At 45.9% G+C, this 20848-nt stretch overlaps 5 protein-coding genes across 6 annotated transcripts; all 5 read right to left on the reverse strand.

The window, feature by feature from the left end:
* Nucleotides 1-3362: 3362 nt before the first annotated feature.
* LOC117851980 (GDSL esterase/lipase At1g71691) lies at nucleotides 3363-5452 on the reverse strand. The gene is made up of 5 exons (XM_034733898.2): nucleotides 5093-5452; nucleotides 4869-4999; nucleotides 4532-4771; nucleotides 3838-4087; nucleotides 3363-3743 (listed from the first exon to the last, which is right to left on the reverse strand). Exons 1-5 carry the CDS (start codon nucleotides 5355-5357, stop codon nucleotides 3523-3525), a joined length of 1107 nt encoding a protein of 368 aa, XP_034589789.1. The 5' UTR covers nucleotides 5358-5452; the 3' UTR covers nucleotides 3363-3522.
* A 2798-nt stretch (nucleotides 5453-8250) lies between these two features.
* LOC117853231 (GDSL esterase/lipase At5g55050) lies at nucleotides 8251-10006 on the reverse strand. Of its 2 annotated transcripts, none has more exons than XM_034735608.2 (4): nucleotides 9719-10006; nucleotides 9489-9619; nucleotides 9163-9420; nucleotides 8251-9062 (listed from the first exon to the last, which is right to left on the reverse strand). In XM_034735608.2, the coding sequence occupies exons 1-4, from the start codon at nucleotides 9960-9962 to the stop codon at nucleotides 8586-8588; spliced, it is 1110 nt and encodes a 369-aa protein (XP_034591499.1). In that variant the 5' UTR covers nucleotides 9963-10006; the 3' UTR covers nucleotides 8251-8585. The 2 variants fall into 2 exon arrangements, with proteins under 2 accessions (XP_034591499.1, XP_034591498.1); XM_034735607.2 differs by having other exon boundaries at nucleotides 9489-9622.
* A 3087-nt stretch (nucleotides 10007-13093) lies between these two features.
* LOC117853719 (GDSL esterase/lipase At5g37690) lies at nucleotides 13094-14356 on the reverse strand. Its single transcript, XM_072293501.1, has 4 exons — nucleotides 14259-14356; nucleotides 14005-14164; nucleotides 13662-13898; nucleotides 13094-13558 (listed from the first exon to the last, which is right to left on the reverse strand). The coding sequence occupies exons 1-4, from the start codon at nucleotides 14354-14356 to the stop codon at nucleotides 13094-13096; spliced, it is 960 nt and encodes a 319-aa protein (XP_072149602.1).
* Nucleotides 14357-15450: 1094 nt separating this feature from the next.
* Nucleotides 15451-17315, reverse strand: LOC117852043 (GDSL esterase/lipase At5g55050). The gene is made up of 4 exons (XM_034733964.2): nucleotides 17036-17315; nucleotides 16629-16765; nucleotides 16302-16532; nucleotides 15451-16239 (listed from the first exon to the last, which is right to left on the reverse strand). The coding sequence occupies exons 1-4, from the start codon at nucleotides 17304-17306 to the stop codon at nucleotides 15757-15759; spliced, it is 1122 nt and encodes a 373-aa protein (XP_034589855.1). The 5' UTR covers nucleotides 17307-17315; the 3' UTR covers nucleotides 15451-15756.
* A 1695-nt stretch (nucleotides 17316-19010) lies between these two features.
* Nucleotides 19011-20114, reverse strand: LOC117852044 (GDSL esterase/lipase At4g16230). Its single transcript, XM_034733965.2, has 3 exons — nucleotides 19800-20114; nucleotides 19584-19717; nucleotides 19011-19481 (listed from the first exon to the last, which is right to left on the reverse strand). Exons 1-3 carry the CDS (start codon nucleotides 20041-20043, stop codon nucleotides 19158-19160), a joined length of 702 nt encoding a protein of 233 aa, XP_034589856.1. The 5' UTR covers nucleotides 20044-20114; the 3' UTR covers nucleotides 19011-19157.
* Between the last annotated feature and the right edge of the window lie 734 nt (nucleotides 20115-20848).

The raw sequence follows: 20848 nt of genomic DNA on the forward strand, positions 1-20848 counted from the left end.
AGAAGAAGAAAAGAAGGAAAAAAGAGGAAGAAAAGTGCTCCATAATTAAGTTTGGAGCCTCCATCCACTATGCCAGAAAACCTTTTTACTGGCGGGTAAAACCCCACTGTACTAGTAGGTTCCGCATCCACCAGCAATTTTGAGCCAGCACATATGGCGGTCTGTGCTGGCGGATGCTCGCTCGCCAGCACAAAGAACTACTGTGCTGGCGGGTGACATAACCACCCGCTAGCATAGTGGATACCTGTGCTAGCGGGTGACATAACCAACCGCCAGCACAGTGGATCTAGATGACAAGCTAACGAAGGTTGGAATGGCACAAACTCACCTTATATAACCACCTCCTCCAAGGAAATCAAGAGCAAAACCTCCCCCTTAGATTTAGTGTTTTTGGGCTTTTCCCGAGCTCCTCTTGGGCAAGCGCCAAAATGGAAGGTTGCCTAGGGAGGAAGATGAACAAGAGCTTTTATACCGTGCTCTGTGCTGGCTGGCGACATAAGCCAATCGCCAGCACAGTAGCTCTCTGTGCTGGCGGGCGACATAAGCCAACCCTAAATATAATTAGCTTATATTTGGTTTTCCTAATTAGTCTCCGAATATTTAATATGACATGGACTATCCTTTAGCTCAAGTATTCAAACACTCCTAAATTCCACCATTTCCTGACAGTGAACAATGGTCACATCCATGAGTATGGCTGCCAAGCCTGCCATCATCAATGGTCGAGTAGTTTCGTATGCTTTGCAAACAACAGTGTGTTAACGTAGTTCACTCGGATCGACTCTGAAATCTCTCTCTCTAAAAAGAACTCTCCAGTGAGGAAGATCAATGGCCTAATCACCGTGTTCTTTGGTTGTTGGTGACCCGGACAGGCCGACCAGCTGCTTCAAGTTGAACGGTGTGCGGCAAACTTTGGCGGGCCATCGTAGAAGGCCGACGCGATGAGCTTCGCGGCCCGCTGGGTGAGATGGCCCGCCGAGTCCCAGAACAGGTAGCGCACAGCATCGAGTTGGGCCGGCATCCGCTCTGGGCCCCCCAGCCGCCCGCCGCCGCAGCACGCGGCGTCCACGTTCCACAGCCCAGCTGCTGCCCGTATAAGGAAGGACAAGGCCACGTGCCCATATATTCGTATGTTTTAGCAGCGACGACCAAGCAGCGCTACTAACGGTGAAGCTGCTTTTGATTTCCTAAGCTAATACGATTAATCAAGACCACTGCTGCACTACTGATTTATTTTCATAGCAAGGGCATACATGCATGCTCGAGGAAATCTATTTAATCAAAGTAACCAATATGTAGGAGAGTTGCGTGTTTTTTTTATTAAGATGATTTGAATTTTTCATTACAACACGAGTTGTCCTAAGACGCTCACAGTGATCGAAGCAGCTCAGTACCTACTTGTAAGTTGAAAAAACTAGGAATGAAACAAACAGATATAATGGTATAAACAGCTAATTAACACATGTACAATAATATATGCTCCCGTCATGGAGTTTCAACTGAAGCAACTACCTCCAATTCCCCGAGAGGACCCGTTACTACTTGTTCCCCTCCAGCAAGCTATCGCTTCATCTTGACGCAGTTCACCACTTTAGGTTTCTTCAGTTTTGTAAGGGTCGGATCGATCTTTCACTCTTCCAATTCACGGATCTGCAGTTATTCAATATGCAGATGATACCTTACTGGTCATGGAAGCCGATCCTGCTCAGCTGCTACACCTCAAGCATTTGCTTAATCAATTTCGCAGATTTAACCAGCCTTAAAGTCAACTATAACAAGTATGTAATGGTACCTCTAAATACCCCCTGAGGATAAACTTCAGCAGCTTTCGTCAGTCTTCAACTGCCAGGTTGGAAGTCTGCCTTTCACCTACCTGGGGCTCCCACTTGGCACAACAAAACCTAAAATTGAGGAATTCCTCCCTCTAATTCAGAAAGTGGAGAGAAGATTGGGAGGTATCTCTAATATGTTATCTCAGGGAGGCAAACTCGAATGGGTTAATTTAGTTTTTTCGTCCTCACCAATGTTTCACATGGCTACTTTGAAACTCCACAACGGGATCATCACTCAATTAAATAAGTATATGAAGCACTGCCTTTGGAGAGGATCTGATTTGTCATCTAGAAAACCCTCCAAGGCGGCTTGGCCTATGGTATGCCTACCGAAACAGCAAGGAGGACTTGGAGTCATTAACCTGAACAGTCAAAATGAGGCCCTTCTACTCAAGTTCTTACACAAGTTCTTCACAAGAGCTGACATCCCCTGGGTTCATTTAGTCTGGGATAACTATTATAATAATGGGAAGCTGCCTGGTCAGAACAAAGAGGGCTCATTCTGGTGGAAAAATGTAGTCAAACTTCTGGACAAATATAAAGGCATAGCTTCGGCTTGGGTCTCAGATGGTTCTACTGTTTTGTTCTGGATGGACACATGGAATGAGCAGGTCTTATTCCTAGAATTTCCTCAGCTTTTTTCTTTTGCTAGAAATAAACTGATATCATAAAAAGAGGCCACAAGCAGACCATCATTATCTCAAAACTTCCATCTGCCACTTTCAGAAGAAGCTCATCAGCAGCTGCTAATCCTGCAAAATAGATTGGGAAATACTGTGACACACCAAGACAGAGATCAGTGGACTTACATCTAGGGCAGTCCCCTTTTCTCAGTTGCGAAAACTTACAAAGCCTTAACAGGCACAAGAAGCGTACACCCAATTCACAGGTGGTTATGGAAATCTAAATGTCAAAAGAAGCACAAGATTTTTTTCTAGCTGCTAATTAAGATAGACTCAGTACCAAGGATATTCTAGGCAGGAAAACAATGCATTTGGATTCTTATACTTGTGAGCTTTGCATTCTTCAAAAAAAGGGAGACAGTGGCGCATCTTTTCTTAAGATGCAACTTTTCAAAAGCCTGCTAGGCCTCTATTGGGATAGTGGTGGTTACCTCCAGGCCACCCCTTCGGATTCTTAACTTGATCAAGACTAAACTAAATGTTCCCTTCTACATAGAGATCATCATCCTGATGACCTGAAGCATTTGGTCTGTGAGGAACGATTGGACCTTCAACAATGTTCCCCCCTCGGTACACAGCTGCAAAAGGAAATTCATGGAAGAAATGAATATCGTCTGCCTGCATAGAGCGAGATCATCTCTAGCGCCGGCCATGATGGAATGGCTGAGTTCTTTGTAATTTTTTTTTCTCTGTTGTTGCTCTTGTTTTCTCTGGTTTTCCTGTTTCTGTCTTGTTGGTTTTGTACTATCTTTCCATTCTCTTAATTTAATCCAGTAGGGGCTCGCCCCTGCTGTTCCTTAAAAAAATCTTGCTTGCTGGTTCCGTCGCGTTAAACAAACGAAGCACGGAGCACGGAGAAGCAATCACTACATATCTGATGAGTACATAATCACTGTGTGTATATAGTTTCATTTCACCTGGATGAAGGACTTGTGGTGGGACATAAAACAAATAAACAAATGAGAAACGATCACTATCTGATGAGTGCATGCATTATTGTCAACTCATCATGCTCTGGCCAGCTGCTGGAAGTTGATGGGCGTGGTGTAGCGCGCCGGGCCATCGTAGTAGGCCTTGGCGCCCAGCATGGCGGAGCGCTGCGACGGGTGCACCGAGTCCCAGAAGATGTAGCGGTCGCGGTCGGGGCAGAGCGTGGCAGTGGGCGTGCACTCGCCCTGCGCGCCCAGCCGCCCGCTCCCGCAGCACGCGCTGTCCGAGCTCACGAACCCTAATCCCATGTCAGAAACAGAAATGATCGATCACTACCGGCCGGCCTCCATGAAACTAATCCATGATCGAGTCATCGTCGTCGTCGATCTTACCGAGTGCGAGCGGGTTGGCGAAGGTGTCCTGCGTGAGGCCGAAGGAGTCGGCGAGGGAGTAGGTGAAGCCCGGCAGCTTGGGGGCGAGCCCGGCCAGCAGCGACTTGAGCGCGGCGTCGAAGCCGGCGGCGAGCTGGTTCATGCCGTCGGCGCACGCGCCGGTGGCGTTGAGGACGCGGACACGGGGCACGCAGCCCACCGGCCCCACGTTGATGATGCCAAACTTCCTCGCGCCCAGCTTGTACAACTCCTGCAAGTTATGTAATTTCAAAAGAATATGTATTTAGAGGGTTTCATTTTTGTGGGGTGAACTCTGTAGTTTCATGTATAGTATACTAGTGGAATTTTCGTGGTTCTCCGCTACAATGTAAAGTGTGTACAGTTTTGTACTCGGCTCGTCAGGCATTCATTTTTTTCAATATAGCAGCAGCTCTCCTGCTGGCTCGTTTAAAAAAATTGTATTATATTACCATCAGGATGATTAATTTTTGTGTATTAAGTTAACTCCAGGACCCCCTAATTAACCAATTCAAGCTGGATGCATGTCAACGACAGGTACAGCTATTAGCTATAGCAGCTTGAGGATCACCTTGGGTAGGCTGCTCTATACGCATCACTTGGATGACGTCGTTATGATGTCATACATACGTGTGGCTGCTTTCTGATTGAGACTTGTTATTTTACTACACAATACCGTGATGGTGGCGGAGTAGTTGGAGAGCAGGCTGCCGTAGAACGCGGCGACGTCGCTCTGCGTCGCCGTCTTGTTCCGCTTGGCCTGCGCCGTCGCGAAGGCGAAGAAATCGTTGCTGCCGGCGCCGAGCAGGAAGAAGGACCTGGAGAGCAGGTTGCTCGCTACTCGTGGACCCATCTCGGCCTTGGTCGAGTTGAACAACCGCACCTGCTGAGACAGCGGGATGTTCTTCCCGGCGTTCTGCACCCACCATATGCATGCAGATCATATGATGCAGAATATGCATGCGTGACCTAGAATTTTTCAGGATCATTAAGAGTTGAGTTTGGTGACTTACAGTGGAGTCCAGAATCCCAGCTCCTGCTGATGCATAGCTTACTCCTCTATTGATTGCGCTGGGGATCAGCTTATTGCGCGCTTTTAGAACAAAATATGCCATAGGGCTCTTGTCGAATCCTAGTTTCTTTGCTGCGTATGCGTATAGTAACATATAAGAACCACTAATTAAGTTGTACAAGAACATACACAACAGTATAATCTTGACAACGATATGATGCATACCGACGAAGTCGGCGGTGTTGTAACCATTGCTGAACCTTCCAGTGGGCTTGCCGGATCCCGGCAAGTCGATGCCGTAGTAGGGCTTGTCAGCTCTGGGGACGTCTTTCCCCGGTAGGTAGTTGTTGTTGCCGACGTCTAGCGTAGAGTCCCCAAACACGTAGATCGCCGGCACCTGGCGGCGCACCAGCTTGCTTGGCCGGATGCCGGCGACGGCGCCGAGCACAAGGCTGAGAACAAGAGCCTTCATGGCCACCTCGTACGCCATGATGGTCGATCGACGATCTTCTCTAAAGTGCTATGATTGCTTGTGATGCTATGATCTTAGCTAAAGTGCTTGTGATTAGAGTTGATGTGTAGCTCTTTATATAGACACTCTCTCAAAGGTTTTAACTAACTCATCGGCCAAGTCCGGGTCTTAATCATAACATATTTAATCTATACATTTGTTTAACCTGTCAATAATGAAATGGCTGCTATAGTAGTGGACATGCATGTGATCAGCGATGCCGATAATAGAAATTTTCTTTGGTCAACATAGATCGGTCTGTTAGCGTGTCTGCTCTCTTTGTCAACCGTATATAATGTTATCTACCCTCCTTTTCAGCTGTATATTTTCCTTATTAGTCTATGTATCTATGTATATATATATGTCACATTCTTGCTTGTTGTAACCTCACTTTATAATTTACGATGACAAATAAATAAGCAAAAGCTAGTAATGTGTGGCTTTTAAAATGAAACTGGTATAAGCATGCGTATATGTTTAATTACATGAAAGCGATGCGAAGATCAAATGGATCACGCTAAATAAATAAATATATATATATATATATATATATCAAGTTTTATGTACTAATTGTTGTGCGCATTCTACAAGAAGAGATGCATATACATGCTGTCTTTGTGTCTTTTAGTTGTATGCTATGCTTGGAAGAGTCTTACTCTTCTCGAGCTTGATATTTACGACAGATGATTCAATCGATTTAGTGATATATGAAGTTGCAGGGCCAATATACTTATTAATATGAAGTTCAATTATTTATCGCTCAAACCCGGCCATAACCTTTGTTTAATCGTAAAGCCCATGTTAAAACTGGACACCAAGTTGATGATGCCCAACTTCCTCGCGCCCAGGATCGGATCCTGCAACCACATCTCTTGGATATATGTTAGTCTCCAACTTGCTGGCGTAGCTCACAAACAAAGCTCGCTCAGCCTTTACTCTTTCGGCGTGCATGGAAGAAGCACAAGAAAGATGCGCCAGATAAAAGAATGGTTACAATTAGCTACGCACCGTGATGGCGGCCGAGTAGTTGGAGATGATCGAGGCGCCAGACTTGAATGCATTACACATATACTGTATACTTGTATAGTATAGTGCTTTTTAATTTTTAACTAATCATTAACTTTAACTAATTCGCCGTACATAGTTTCCTCTCTCTCTTTTTTTAATTTTTTTCCGGCTGCGTTGAAAAGTTTGAAATTTGAACTCCGATCCGATTTCTAGGTTTTGGAGCGCAGTTATCTCAACTGTCTCCACGAGGTCAACTCCAGTAGATATGCACCGACAGTAGACAGCAATTCAGCACATGGGTCACGTGGAGTAAAAATTAAGGTTGATTAAAAATATGTAAAAACGACGGTGCAGGAGTAATTTCACGTCCTGGACTGCTAATACCCGATCTTTTACTCAAAATTGAGACTTGGATAATTTAATTTTCAGACGCTTAATTGTGCAAAGTTTAATTCCAGAAATCATCAGGCCGTGAGATAGAGTTGATGATCACTTTCAGTGGAATCCAGGATCCAGCTCCTGCCGAAGCATAGCTTACTCCTCTGGTTCTATGTTTCTTGCGCATAGGAGCGGGGTCACAGTGTATGGAACCGGGTCCGAGGAGGGTATAGAACCAGGACTCAACGCTCAAAGGCTTCAAGCTAAGATGATGCTAGGAACGTTCTGATGTTCCAAAAGTGAATGGGAATGTGCACGTTGTTGCCTTTACTTTACCCTAGTCAAATACGCGAAATGAAACGGTAGGTGGGCATGCCGCGTGTGTTGTGTTGTGTTGTGTTCTGCCATGAGACCGGCCAGCTTGTTTGGTCAGCATCGATGATGGATCATCCGTTAACGGGCCTGCTGTCTCCTTGTCAACTATGATATATCCTAGCCACTTTCCAGCGGTAGCTTTTCCTTACTTTATATGTGTACACCATCAGATTCCTCATGTAACCTCACTTTATTTGTGATCACCTAGTAGCTAATGACAATGTGTCATGACACACGGACAAGGTAGTAGGTGCATGCGGGCTTTCTAGATATCCTTTTTTTAAAAAAAATAACTGTGCCTTTTCAGTTTTTTTTTCATAGAATAAATAGAGCATGATAGCAACGTGATTACATGATAGCAATGCAGATAAGATGAACTGGATCAGGTTATCATGGGCTAATTTTTGGAGAAAAGGGTTCATGTTACGTAATAATTGTGCCCATTTTATAATGGCATTCACATATATGCTTTTATTGTAGCCTAAAGATCAGTCTCATCCTCTTCTTTTGAATGATAAACGAGAGAATTTATGGAGTGATTTCTATACAACTAACTCAAGTGATTGAATGTTTATTTGGTCGCATATATATGCCGTGAAAAAATGTGTGTCGTAAGTGTTGTTTTAAGGCAAGAGAGTTCTGATGAACATGCAGAATCACAACAATACCTCTTAACATTCCCCAACAGTTTTTTTTTCCCGATCGTCTGACCAACATTTTTTTAGTATAAGTCTGAATAATAATTAGCTAACAAACTACGGGGAACGAGTATGTTGGAAATTATAGTTTTTGGTGATTGACAAAACTGTTGGAAAACATGCAAATGATACTAGAAAAATTGTCCTACTATACGCTCGAGAAACAATAATAAAAGGCACTAAAGCTTTTGACCACTCAGGTAAAATTGCATATATTGTGGAATAATTTGTCCAGGTAGCTTGCTGCTTCATCCAATTGAGGAAAAAATGTCTTGGAAACAGAAACATTTCTTGTAACGTTTCGAAGTTCTCCTATAAATATGTACATGTAAAGACACCATCAAGCAAGTTGAAAATCACGTCGTTTGCATTATTAATTCCTGAATAAATAAAGAACAACAACAGGTGGGAAATTGAAGTAAACAGTACATCTTAGTGATTCCATGCGTGGACCAAGTTAACCTTACAGTGTGTTTATATACTTTTATATGTAAAATACAATTACTCATTTATTTATTCCTGTAGCTAGCTAGTCTTGGACCTTGGTTGACTTATTAGTACCACCTCCAACCAGCTTTATATGAAGTTTCAGACAGCAAATTTGATCTGCTTGCAGCTTCTTTTTCCTGTCTGAAATGTCATACAAAGTTGAGCGGAGGGAGCAGTAAATTTTATTCTTGATTACATTTATATGTTTTTCTCAATTATTACATATATGTATGTATATACGTGAGCACAATCTAGCCCATTAGGTGGACTGGGCCAGCTGCATGAAATTTATGGGCTCAGTGTACTTGGGCGGCCCGTCGTAGAATGCCTGGGCCGTGAGAAGGGACGCCCGCTGGGAAGGGTGGTAGCGGTCCCAGAAGACGTGCTGGTCGCGGTCGGCGGCGCAGAGCGTAGAGTTGGGCATGCAGTCCGCCTCGGCTAGCAGCCGCCCGCTGCCGCAGCACGCGCCGGCGATGTCGGTGTACCCCGACGCCTCCGGGTCCGCGAAGGTGTCCTGCGTGAGGCCGAAGGAGTCGGCGAGGGAGTAGACCATGCCCGGCAGCCTGGGGGCGAGGCCGGCGAGCAGTGACCGGAGCGCGTCGTCGAAGCCTGCGGCGAGCTGGTTTAGGCCGGCGGAGCACGATTCCGCCGCGTCGAGCACCCGCACCGCCGGCACGCACCCGAGTACTCCCAAGTTGATGATGGCAAATTTCCTGGCGCCCATCGCGTACAGCTCCTGCACCCATGCGTGCAGTAGCAATTCCCTTTAATTAGTGGCGCGTGAGCGAGCGTGACTGGCCGGTATACTTGTGTGTACTTCTTCTGGAGGTTGGTACCGTGATGGCGGCCGAGTATTTTGAGAATAGGTCGGCGAAGAGCGTGGCGGCGTCGCTCTGCTGTTCGGCCTCCGACCTGTTGCTTGCCTGCTCCGCGGCCGCGAACACGAACAGGTCGTTGCTGCCGAAGGTGACGAGGAAGATGGACTTGGAGAGCAGGGCGGTCACCGCCGGGGAGCCCGCCGCGGCGAGCATCTTAGCCCTGGTGGCGTTGAAGTACTCCAGCTGCCTGGATAACGGGATGCACTTGCCCGAATTCTGCATGCACATGCGTTAGTGGTTGGAATGATCCGTCCATTATATTTACAAGATGGATAAAGACTTACCGTGGAGTCGAGGATGCCAGCACCTGCGGAAGCATAGCTGACACCAGCGGTGAGAGCGGCCAGAACAAGGCTCAAGTTGTTGGGTGCCAGCGAGAGGTAAGGAGGAGGGCCACGCACCAACCCCATGCTCTCTGCTGCATGCACATACGACGACGGACAATCAGTAAACGCATGCATGCATGAACCAAAAATCAAATGCAGACATGACGGTGTATGTATACGATACCCACCGATGTAGTCAGCGGTGTTGAAGCCATTGCTGAACCTCCCGGTAGGAATCCTGCCGGGGAAGTCGATGCCGTAGTAGGGCCTGTTGGCTCTGAAAACGTCCGCCCCCGGCAGGTAGTTGTTGTTGCCGACATCCAGGATCGAGTCCCCGAGCACGTACATCGCCGGCGGCCCGCGGAGGAGGCCGGCGGCCTCGGCAACTAGCACTTGCACGGATAGCGCAAGGCACACCACAAGACCCTGCATGATCGAGTTGATGATCGAACAGGTACAGCTTGGAGCACGATGACTTTATCTTGTGAACTGATGGCAAGTAGACGGCCGGGTGGATATATATACATGCATATAAGCACACATGCGGCCACACGTAGGGTTTCGATCAACTGGACCAAAGCAAAGCAAGGATAGTATATATTAATTGGGCCATACCTAATAGTTGACTACTATAGAATGCGGAAAATCAAGACCCGGGGTTCCGCCGCGACCTCCGGCCGGGCCACGTCGTCCCATATTGGCGGCCGTTCGATGGCGCCGATCCGGCCGCCCACAAGCAGGCGGGCAAGCACTTGAAATTTTGCAAAAAAGTCCTCCTATTCTTCCCGAATCGACTACGGATCTAGGGAAGTCCCCGTCTATAGTAGACGCGTTCATTTTTCTTCTGAGACACCTCTGGGTTCCAAAATATTTCAACACCAAACAATAGAAAATTCGGAATTCGCGACAACTTTGCAGAAAACCGCCCGCCGCTACTTTTGTCAAGAACCCCCCGCTCGATACGCGTTGCCGTCTCCGGCCTGCCCCTCCTCGTGCATAGAAAGTAGTCATCATAATACCATCCATGCAAGGGGAGTGCAGATAGAATAATCCATTGCTTGTACGCATGCATAAAGAACTACTAGTCTGTCCTGAAAAAACGAACTACTAGTCGTTAGTTTCAGGTTCATTCGGTCGTCGTTCGCGTGGCTGCTATCTCGATCGTGTTCAATTCATCAGCTGCTAGTAGTACTTTGTATCATGCAGCGCATTGATTTCTGCATACTTTATCTACATGCACATCACATCACGTACATTCTTTCAATCCAGGACGCTTAGAATACTTCGGTTTCCATGCATATTTTCAATCCATGACTCCGTGCTATATTTTAATAAATTATTAATACTATAAGCGTACCTGCAAAATAAATACGGTATTGTCTTTTTAGTTAATTAATTACACATGTATTTGATGGATCGCAAAGCAATCACGCAAGGAAAAATAGGAATTATTGGATGATCAAACTGCATCAGAGAGCTGACGGCCGTGGCATTGACCGTTTCCATTTCCTTACTTTATATGTAATGTACATCATCACATTCCTCCTGTAACCTCGATCACTTTATTTTTGATCAGCTAGTAGCTAATGAAAATGTATGATGACACACGAACAAGGTACTAGGTGCATGCGGGCTTTCTAAATATTTTTTTAAAATAATTGTGCCTTTTCAGTTTTTCATATAATAAATAAAGCATGATAGCAACGTGATTACATGATACCAATGCCGATAAGATGAACTGGATCAGGTCGTGGGCTCATTTTTAGAGTAAAGGGTTCAGGTTACATAATAAATTGTGCCCATTTTATAGTGGTATTCATATATCTGGTATATTTAACTATGCCAGAAATAATGTTTATAGATGCCTGGTTTTTTTGGGTGGCACTTTAGAACTGGCCTTGAAAATAACCTGGTGGGTCTAGGCATCTGGACCGGCCCTACAAATCTATTTCCAAGGCTAGTCGACCAAACCCAACAGGCCTTGAAAATCACTGGTGGAAAAAGTGAGCATTAGTCCTAGTTGGAGAGAGTCATATCTCTCGAATATCCAACCAGGACTAATCTTTCAGGACTAAATGTCCCCTTCTTTAGTACCGGGTCACTCACCCGGGACTAAAGACTAGTCCCTGTTGGTATTCCAACCGGAACTAAAGGGGCCACCATGCAGGCGCATGCACGTGGCCTCTATATTACCAACCAGAACTAAAGACTTTTTTTTTCTTTTTACCCCAAATTCTTTTCCATATTAATGTTAATTGTTGCTTCACTTATATATATATACACCTATACGTATACATCCTTAGTGTATACTACTTACATGTATATGCTTGTATTGTATGCATGATGATAGTATATGCATAATATTAATTTTAACTACTATATATACAATTCTTATTATATTATACACATCAAACTAGTATTAATACAATTACTATATATACAATAATTTATCCTCGTAATTTTTAGGATCCTCCCGTCATGGTGTTGCTCGGTTCGGCTACCGAATGTACATCGTAATAAAATTCTCCTTTATGATTTATCACCTCGTCCACCAGAAATCCTATGAGTGCTTCTTGGATTGCCAAAGCCTTTCCTTCTCCAAGAGTTCTTCGCGAATCTGCCACATCTGTAATTTGGAAATATGTGAATGTTACACCAACAATTAAATAAAAGGAGCTAGAAAATGATTAATAATTAATAGGTTTATTTTGCATACAGTTATATGGTCCGATAGCACCTTGTGCCTCACGAAATGGCGTATGTGCTCACAGACGTAGTATCCACATAAATTATTCCCTTGTTCCTATCTCAAGCACTTTAGTGGAAAAAAATATGTTATGAAATATTCGTGTTATAGAATATACAAAATGTGCAAACTTCATGCATACCGAAAAAGTTGTACTGAATGTAAGTTTTTCTTTGAAATCACCACGGTGATACTTACGGAATCATTTCCATGCGCTGCGAATTAAAATAATAAATATGTTACAGTGTTAGGTGAAAATTTAGGAAACAAACTTGAATGTCTTGGTACTTGACCTTTGGTTTCCTCAGCGAATCAAACACAATAACATTGCTTTGATCAATCATAATTATAAGGAGAATCGAGTGGTAACTGTATACATAAATATTCATATTAGAACTAACTCTTTTGGAAGTTGTGCTTAAAGGATCTGCGGTCGTCTTCGTCAAAATCCTATTCTCTTGTCGCGGTTGCTTCAACACCATCATTTAGGATTTTCTACGAGATTTATCTACGTTGTTCTTGATACGGTGCAAGCTCGTGTCGTACTCGCAATATCCTTTCTAGATCCGGGAGCTGCTGCGCGTAATGAGGGATATCAGATTCTAACACTCTGTCCTAATAATAATTAAATGTACTCAATGACACTCCTCTCTGTCTTCATCGGAAATAATGAAATCAAACGGTTGATGCATTTCAGTCATTTGTTGATTTATTTTTAGCATCCATGCATTTGTTCGTGCTTTATTACATTTTTACGTAGGTAGAATCAATAGGAGCAACAAACACTAGGTCCCAGAAGCAAGAAGAATCAGTAAGGTCATGTGGACCAGACCAGCTGCTTGAAGTTGATGGGCGTGGTGTACTTGGCCGGGCCGTCGTAGAAGGCCTCAGCTCTTTGCTTGGCGGCCTCCTGGGAAATGTGCACCGCGTCCCAGAAGTAGTAGTGGTCGCGGTTGGCGCAGACGGTGGAGTTAGGCGAGCAGTCCACCCGCTGATCGCCGCCGCAGCACTCGCCAGCGACGTCCGTGAACCCTGACGCCGGTGGGTCGGCGAAGGTGTCCACCATGAGGCCCGAGGCATCGCCCAGGGAGTAGCGGAATCCCGGCAGCCTGGCGGCGAGGTCGGCGAGCATGTTCCGGACGGCGTCGTTGAAGCCGGCGCCGAGCTGGTTCCGCAAGTCTGAGCACGCGCCCGCCGTGTCGAGCACCCCGTTAACCGGCAGGCACCCGACTAGCCCCAAGTTGGTGATGGCGAACTTGCGCGCGCCCAGCGTGTACAGATCCTGCAACATGATTTATTTGATCCGTGCAGCTAGCTAGCCAAATTATTCTGTAATCAAAGGCAATAATTCTGCAAGATTATTGTTCCTGCAGTGTATTCAGTACCGTGATGGCGGCCGAGTAGTTGGACATGAGGCTGCCGTAGAACGTGGCGACGTCGCTCTGCTGCTCCGGAGGTGACCTGTAGAACGTGCCCAGGTCGTTGCCGCCAGCGCCGATGAGCACGACGGACCTGGAGAGCAGAGTGTTCACCGCACCGGAACCCACCGCGGCGATCATCTTCGACCTGGTGGCGTTGAAGTACTGCACCTGCTTCGACAACGGGATGTTGTTGCCCGCGTTCTGCGTACGTCATCGGATCATGCGTGCATGCTTGCTTTGTTAATTGTTGGAAGTTTGTTGCATTGATCAACCTGTATAGGATCGGAGATGCATGGAGTGCACTTACAGTGGAGTCGAGGATGCCAGCTCCGCCGGAAGCGTAGCTCACACCACCAATGGTGAGTGCAGTGGAGACCACAAGGCTGGAGCTCCATGCCAGCGCCAGATAAGGCGGAGGGCTACCGGCGAGTCCTATCTTCTTTGCTGCGCGGCGTAACCACACCAATCAAACTAAACATCATTATTCCATATATATACACATGTCCATAAATACGGATATGAACTATGAAGTAGTTTAAAAACATATTATATTCCAGGTACGAATCCCCGAACACGTACATCGGCGGCGGCAGGAGGACACCGGCAGCGGCGCCGAGAACTTCCATGGATATCACAAGGAACAGCACAAAACCCTCCATGGCCAACTTGTAGCCCATGATCATATACCTCTGCAGGTACCTGCTAGATGAGATGAAGCAGCACCTACTTATAGGCCCAAAACTAATAAGCTTCTCTTTCTCTAGGTCACATCAACTGAACTATTATTCCGGATCTCAAAACAAGAAATTTTGCATGATTATATTTGAGATCGCTTCATACCTAGTATATAGTTTTATAAAGTTCTGACTGATACTCGCAACGGAAATTAATTAATGAAATGTGGAAACTATGGCTGGGTTGTACTGCATGAATGCGTGTTGGTGTCCAGCAACTGGTTGTGCTACCTCAATTTCAGTTCAAGCACTATATACCCACACATAACGAAATTGGTTGGCGTGTCGGCGTGCCTTCTATCTCAAATCTCGTTTTCAATTCAACTATTCACCCCAAACGAACTCATGGTTAACTAACAAAAATTCGGTTCTTGCTTAGGTCACCATCGTAGAGATCCTGGGCATGGGCGTGGTTTCCCAAGAAATTTTTCAATTTTATGTCAACTACTTTACCCAATATATAAATATATGTGTGTAGCAGTGGGTACAGTACTCGAGTTGAAATTGAGATTCTTTGTAGTGGCATGTCTTTGCTTACTTTATTTATAGCCCATCTGTTATCCACTTTTATACGCATCATGCATGGCCCCCACACATTTTTGTTGAAGTCAAAATTCACAAATAGTTGAGCAAGTACTTCGCTATATTTTAGTCCCGGCTCCATTCCATTTTTTTTAAATCAATATAAGCATGTGCATATTTTGCCTCAGATACAATTCAACCCAAAAATTAGCCTTAAGTTATGTTCCCCATCTTATATGTTGTACTTCCTTATTATTAATTTTCAACGTGGGACTAAAACCTAACACAAATGATGCCGGCCCACTTTTCTATCACAGTACTGCTTTATTAAGGATTCAAGGGCGGAGACGCATGGGATAAGGGAGGTAGGAATGTAGAAGACGATGGGCGCTGGCTGCGTCCGGAGAAGGCTGCGGCGCGATCTGCGGATCTTATCCGCACAAGGGTGATCCTGTGAGATTGAGAGAGATTCGGTACTCGTATATACTCGGAGTGAATTCATGAGAACAGAGGGTTACACTGTATCCCAATTATTTGTTGGTGACACCAAGCAGTACTGGTACAACATCGCCGCAGAAATTAAAGGGCAGTTACGGAGAATGCAAATGTACTGAATGCCACTCCTCTCGGTCTTCAATTCATCAGAAATGAAATCAAACGGTTGATGATTTTCAATCGTCGCAGTTCAAAATAAGAACTACCGACATAGATATGTAGCGGTAGCGGCCATGCATTTGTTGCCGGCATATTTATACGTAGGTAGAAGCACTAGTAGGTCCCTGAAGCAAGAATCATCAGCTCGATCATGCAGCGGTCATCTGGACGAGCTGCTTGAAGTTGATGGGCGTGGTGTACTTGGCCGGGCCGTCGTAGAAGGCCTGAGCTCTTTGCTTGGCAGCCTGCTGGGTAATGTGCACGTTGTCCCAGAAGTAGTGCTGGTCGCGGTTGGCGCAGATGGTGGAGTTGAGCGAGCATTCCGCCTCCGCGCCCAGCCGCCCGCCGCCGTAGCACGCGCTGGCGACGTCCGTGAACCCCGACGACGCCTGTGGGTCGTAGAAGGTGTCCACCATGAGGGCGAAGGAGTCGGCGAGAGAGTAGAGGAAGCCCGGCAGCCTGGCGGCGAGGTCGGCGAGCAGGGACCGGAGGGCGTCGTGGAAGCGGTCGGCGAGATAGTTCCGGTAGTCTGAGCACGAGCCCGCAGCGTCGAGGACCCGTGCAACCGGCAGACACCCGGCTAGCGCGACGTTGGTGATGGCAAAGTTGCGCGCCCCCAGCGTGTACAGATCCTGCAATAATGTGATTTTTGATCGGTGACCCTGCAACATTGTTAGATCAGGCTGCTGTCTACCGTGATGGCGGCCGAGTAGTTGGACATGAGGCTGCCGTAGAACGCGGCGGCGTCGCTCTGCTGCTGCGCGTTGGCGAACGCGGACAGGTCGTTGCCGCCAGCGCCGATGAGGACGACGGACCTGGAGAGCAGGGTGTCCACCGCGCCGGAGCCCACAGCGGCGACCATCTTCGACCTGGTGGCGTTGAAGTACTGCACCTGCTTCGACAACGGGATGTTGTCGCCCGCGTTCTGCATGTTGTCATCAGATTAATTGTTACAAAATTTGTTGCATTGATCAACCTGTATAGTTAATTATAGGATAGGAGATGCGTGGAGTGCACTTACAGTGGAGTCGAGGATGCCAGCTCCGCCGGAAGCGTAGCTCATACCAATGGTGAGGGCGGTGGAGACCACAAGGCTGGAGCTCCATGCCACCGACAGATAAGGCGGAGGGCTACCGGCGGCGAGTCCTATCTTCTTCGCTGCGGCGTAACCACATGGAGAGACCAATCAAACTAAACATTATTGTTCCACATGCATACACATTATTACAATATCTACACATGTTGCTCTGTTACAAATTATGTCATTTTAACTTATCTAGATACACAGATATTATTATGTATCTAGACATATGGTATATTTAAGTACATAGCAAACTCTATGAATTAAAAAAGCTAAAACGACTTATGGAGGGGAGTAGTTAAAAGATGGAGCATATACATACGTACAGTATATAATATCAAACCTACCGATGTAGTCAGCGGTGTTGTACCCATTGCTGAACCTTCCGGTGGGAAAGCCCGGGAAGTCGATGCCGTAGTAGGGCCTGTTGACCCTAGGAACATTCGGCCCCGACAGGTAGTTGTTGTTCCCGACGTCGAGGTACGAGTCCCCGAACACATACATCGGCGGCGGCGGCTGGAGGACGGCGGCAGCAGCAGCACCGAGAACTTCCCTGGATATCACAAGGCACACCACAAAACCCTCCATGGCCATCAACGTATTAGAGCCCATGATCATATATCTCTGCTGGTGCCTGGTAGATGAGATGAGTTAAAACCTACTGTATTTATAGGCCCAAGACTTATTATAAGCTTCTCTTTCTTTAGGTCACATCAACGGATCTCAAAATAAGAAATTCTGCCTCATATACATAATATAATATTGGGATTGCCCCATACCTAATAATATATAGTACATAGTTTTAGAAAGTTCTTAGTGATCGCAAAGAAAATTAATGAAAATGAGGAAAATATGGCTACGCTGTACTGCATATGAATGCGTGTGGTGTCAACTGGTTGTGCTATCTCAACTTTCAGTTCAAATGTACGACTGTACCCACTATATAGCCACACATAACGAAATCGGTTGCCGTGTGAGCGTGCCTTCTATCTCAAATCTCCATTTCAATTCAACTATTTCTATCCATGCATCCCAAACGAACTCATGGTTGACCAACAAAAATTCGGATCTTGTTAGGTCACCATCATATCGATCCCGGGCATTATTTGTTTCCGGAGAAGATTCTCAAGTTTATGTCAACTACTTTACCCAATATATAGATATATTATTTGTAGCAGCAAGTACAGTACTAGAGTTGAAATTGGGATTCTTGAGCATTGATCCTACCCATTAGTACCGGTTATTTTTTGACCCGGTACTAATGTGAGCATGAGTACCGAATCTAACGGCTAATTCCCTAGGAGCCCCCCGTGACCCTCTTTAGTACCGGTTGGAGGCTCCGATCGGTACTAAAGGTCACCCATTGGTAGCGGGTGGAGCCTCCACCAGGTACTAAAGGCCCTTAGGCACATTAGCTCCACCTGGTACTAATGGCTGACATTTAGTAACAGTTGGAGATCCCAACCGGTACTAACTTTCCTCCTATAAATCAGGAATCTTCTACCTCCTGCCCGAGCCATTTCCTCCAGCTCGAGCTTCATCCATTCATGGCGAAATAGGGGAGGTGCTGCCGGATTTTTGACCATTTCGTGAGGATTTCACTCATTCAAATGTTCTAAAGGTTAGAAACTTCATCCTCCCTTGATACACGATTAGTATACTAAGTTTTATGCTTTAAAGCTAGAGTAGTTTGTGATTTTTAGAATAAGGTACAATGGAGAAATTTTTCATTTATATGCATGTGTTATTTAGAGCTCATATTTGTGATTTTTAGAATAAGCTACAATTTTTTTGATGCTATGTTTCGTATTAGTCAAAGAAATTGGTATGAGGTTAGAGGAATAATTTCATAGTTTAGTCATTTACAAATATGAGCTAAATAAATTATGAAAAAATATAATTTGTTCATATTTTAGTCATTTGCAAATATGAGCGATATAAATTGTGGTACATAGAGATAATAAGATGAAATAGAGGTGTGTAATTAGTCATTTTTAGAATAAACTACAATGAAGAAAATTTTCATTTATATGAGCTAAAACCGTTGATTTGTGGGCCGGTTCATGACTTTATTGGAGTATATTGCTTTTTCAAGTACCCACAAAACCGTTGATTTTGGGCCGGTTCAGAAGCACAAGCAAGCGATGGAGGGAACAGTGGCCGAGCTTCAGCATCAACTTACTCCCACCGTTTCAAATTGTAGGTCATTTTAATATTTGTAAATTTATAGTTTTTCTATGCATCTATAGATAAATAATAAAAGTAATGAAATTAGAAATATCAAAACGCCTATATAATTTGGAACGGAGGGAGCAGCAGGGAAAATGCAAACCCAGGGGGACAAGCCCAACGGAGGCTTTATTGAGCAAATCCGGAAATGGCAAAATGTAAGTTGCCACCGCCGCCCTTACTATGTCTTCCTTACTTCATTACAGTACTCATATGGAAAATAAGACCAAACCATAAGTACTACAAAAACAAACAAAGCACGGCCACGTTGATGACGGCGAACCTCCTGGCGCCCAGCTTGTAGAGCTCCTGAATGGTGGCCGAGTAGCTGGAGACGACGCTGGCGTAGAACGCGGCGACGTCGTCGCTCTGCCGCTCCGCGGCCGACCTGTTCTGCTGCGCGGCCGCGAACACGAAGAGGTCGTTGCTGCCGACGCCGACGAGGAAGATGGACCTGGAGAGCATGGCGTTCACCGCGCGGGAGCCCAGCGTGGAGGCCATCTTGGACTTGGTAGCATTGAAGTAGTGCACCTGCCTCGACAACGAGATGGTTTTGCCGGGGTTCTGCATGGCATTATTGATTAGTACAGTAGGAGTTTTTAGTGCTAATTAAGAGAAGTAGCTTGCACGAGACCATGGATCGGAGTGCACTATGATTATACTTACAGTGGAGTCGAGGATGCCAGCGTCTCCGGAAGCGTAGCTGACGCCAGCGGTGAGAGCGGTGAGGACAAGAAGGCTGGAGCTCTTTGCCAGCGACAGGTAAGGCGGAGGGCTACTCACAAAACCTATGCTCCTTGCTGCAGCATTCGCAGATCGATCTTGTTGAGTTCGTCGAAATCTATTGCCAAATACGTACAAGAAATAGGTGTACGTACGCACCAACGTAGTCAGCTGTGTTATAGCCGTTGCTGAACCTTCCGGTGGGAACTCCGGGGAAGTCGACGCCGTAGGGAGACCGGTTGGCCCTGGCGACGTCCTTCCCCGGCAGGTAGTTGTTGTTGCCCACGTCCAGCGTCGAGTCCCCGAACACGTAGATCGCCGGCGGCCGTCGGCTGCCGACGACGACGGGAACCAGCACTTGCATCGATACCACAAGCAGGCAGAGCACAAGACCATCGCCCATGGCCAACTTGCAGAGCTTATTAGCTAGCAAAATTGTTGATGCAGTGGCTGTACGAGTGCCCGATCGATCGGTTGCTCTTTATTTGTTGGTGAGCTAGCTGCTGTATGTGATAAACATGTTAAATGCATAGTAGCTGCGTGTAGTTACTGTTTGCTGAGAGCAATATATGACCATACTACTTTGGCATATATAGGTCGGCGGCAAGGAAAACTCCAGTCCATTTCCCTATGCTTCTATTCGCGTGCATATGCAGATAACTGGATCTGTCGGCCGGCCGGTTTATATTATTCATCCGTCAGAATCCAAGAATGCAGTGCCGGGGCAGAGCATGATGTTCACAACAGGCCCAACACCTATATGATCGAGATCGAGAGTGATCGATACTCACCATACACGTTCCATCTAATCATCTATCATATGGTGTGTGTGTGTGTGTGTGTGTGTGTGTGTGTGTGTGTGAAAAGGGAAGAAATCGTGGGGGGTACAGTTAGCTCTATGGACTATGGGTTCCGTTTTCAAAAAAAAAAAAGAATTTAGCTCTATGGGCTTTATTAACACTATGGGCTTATTGCAACGGGTCCAATGTATACTGGGACAGAAGCGGCCCATATAGCTTGGATCACACGTGCTGCTGCTGCAGTGTGCTAACCTCATGGACCTAATTAATTCGTCGCCACCACTCTGTCCAGTGTATGATTGAGAAACGAAACCGAATCAAATGAAAATATGAAATGGCCGATGAGATTTATTCGTAAACTTGATCCGCAACCACGTACGCTTGCAGTAAGCAAGTGTATATCTCTAG

Source organism: Setaria viridis, chromosome 4 (genome assembly GCF_005286985.2).
Source record: "Setaria viridis chromosome 4, Setaria_viridis_v4.0, whole genome shotgun sequence".
NCBI classification, from domain to species: domain Eukaryota; kingdom Viridiplantae; phylum Streptophyta; class Magnoliopsida; order Poales; family Poaceae; genus Setaria; species Setaria viridis.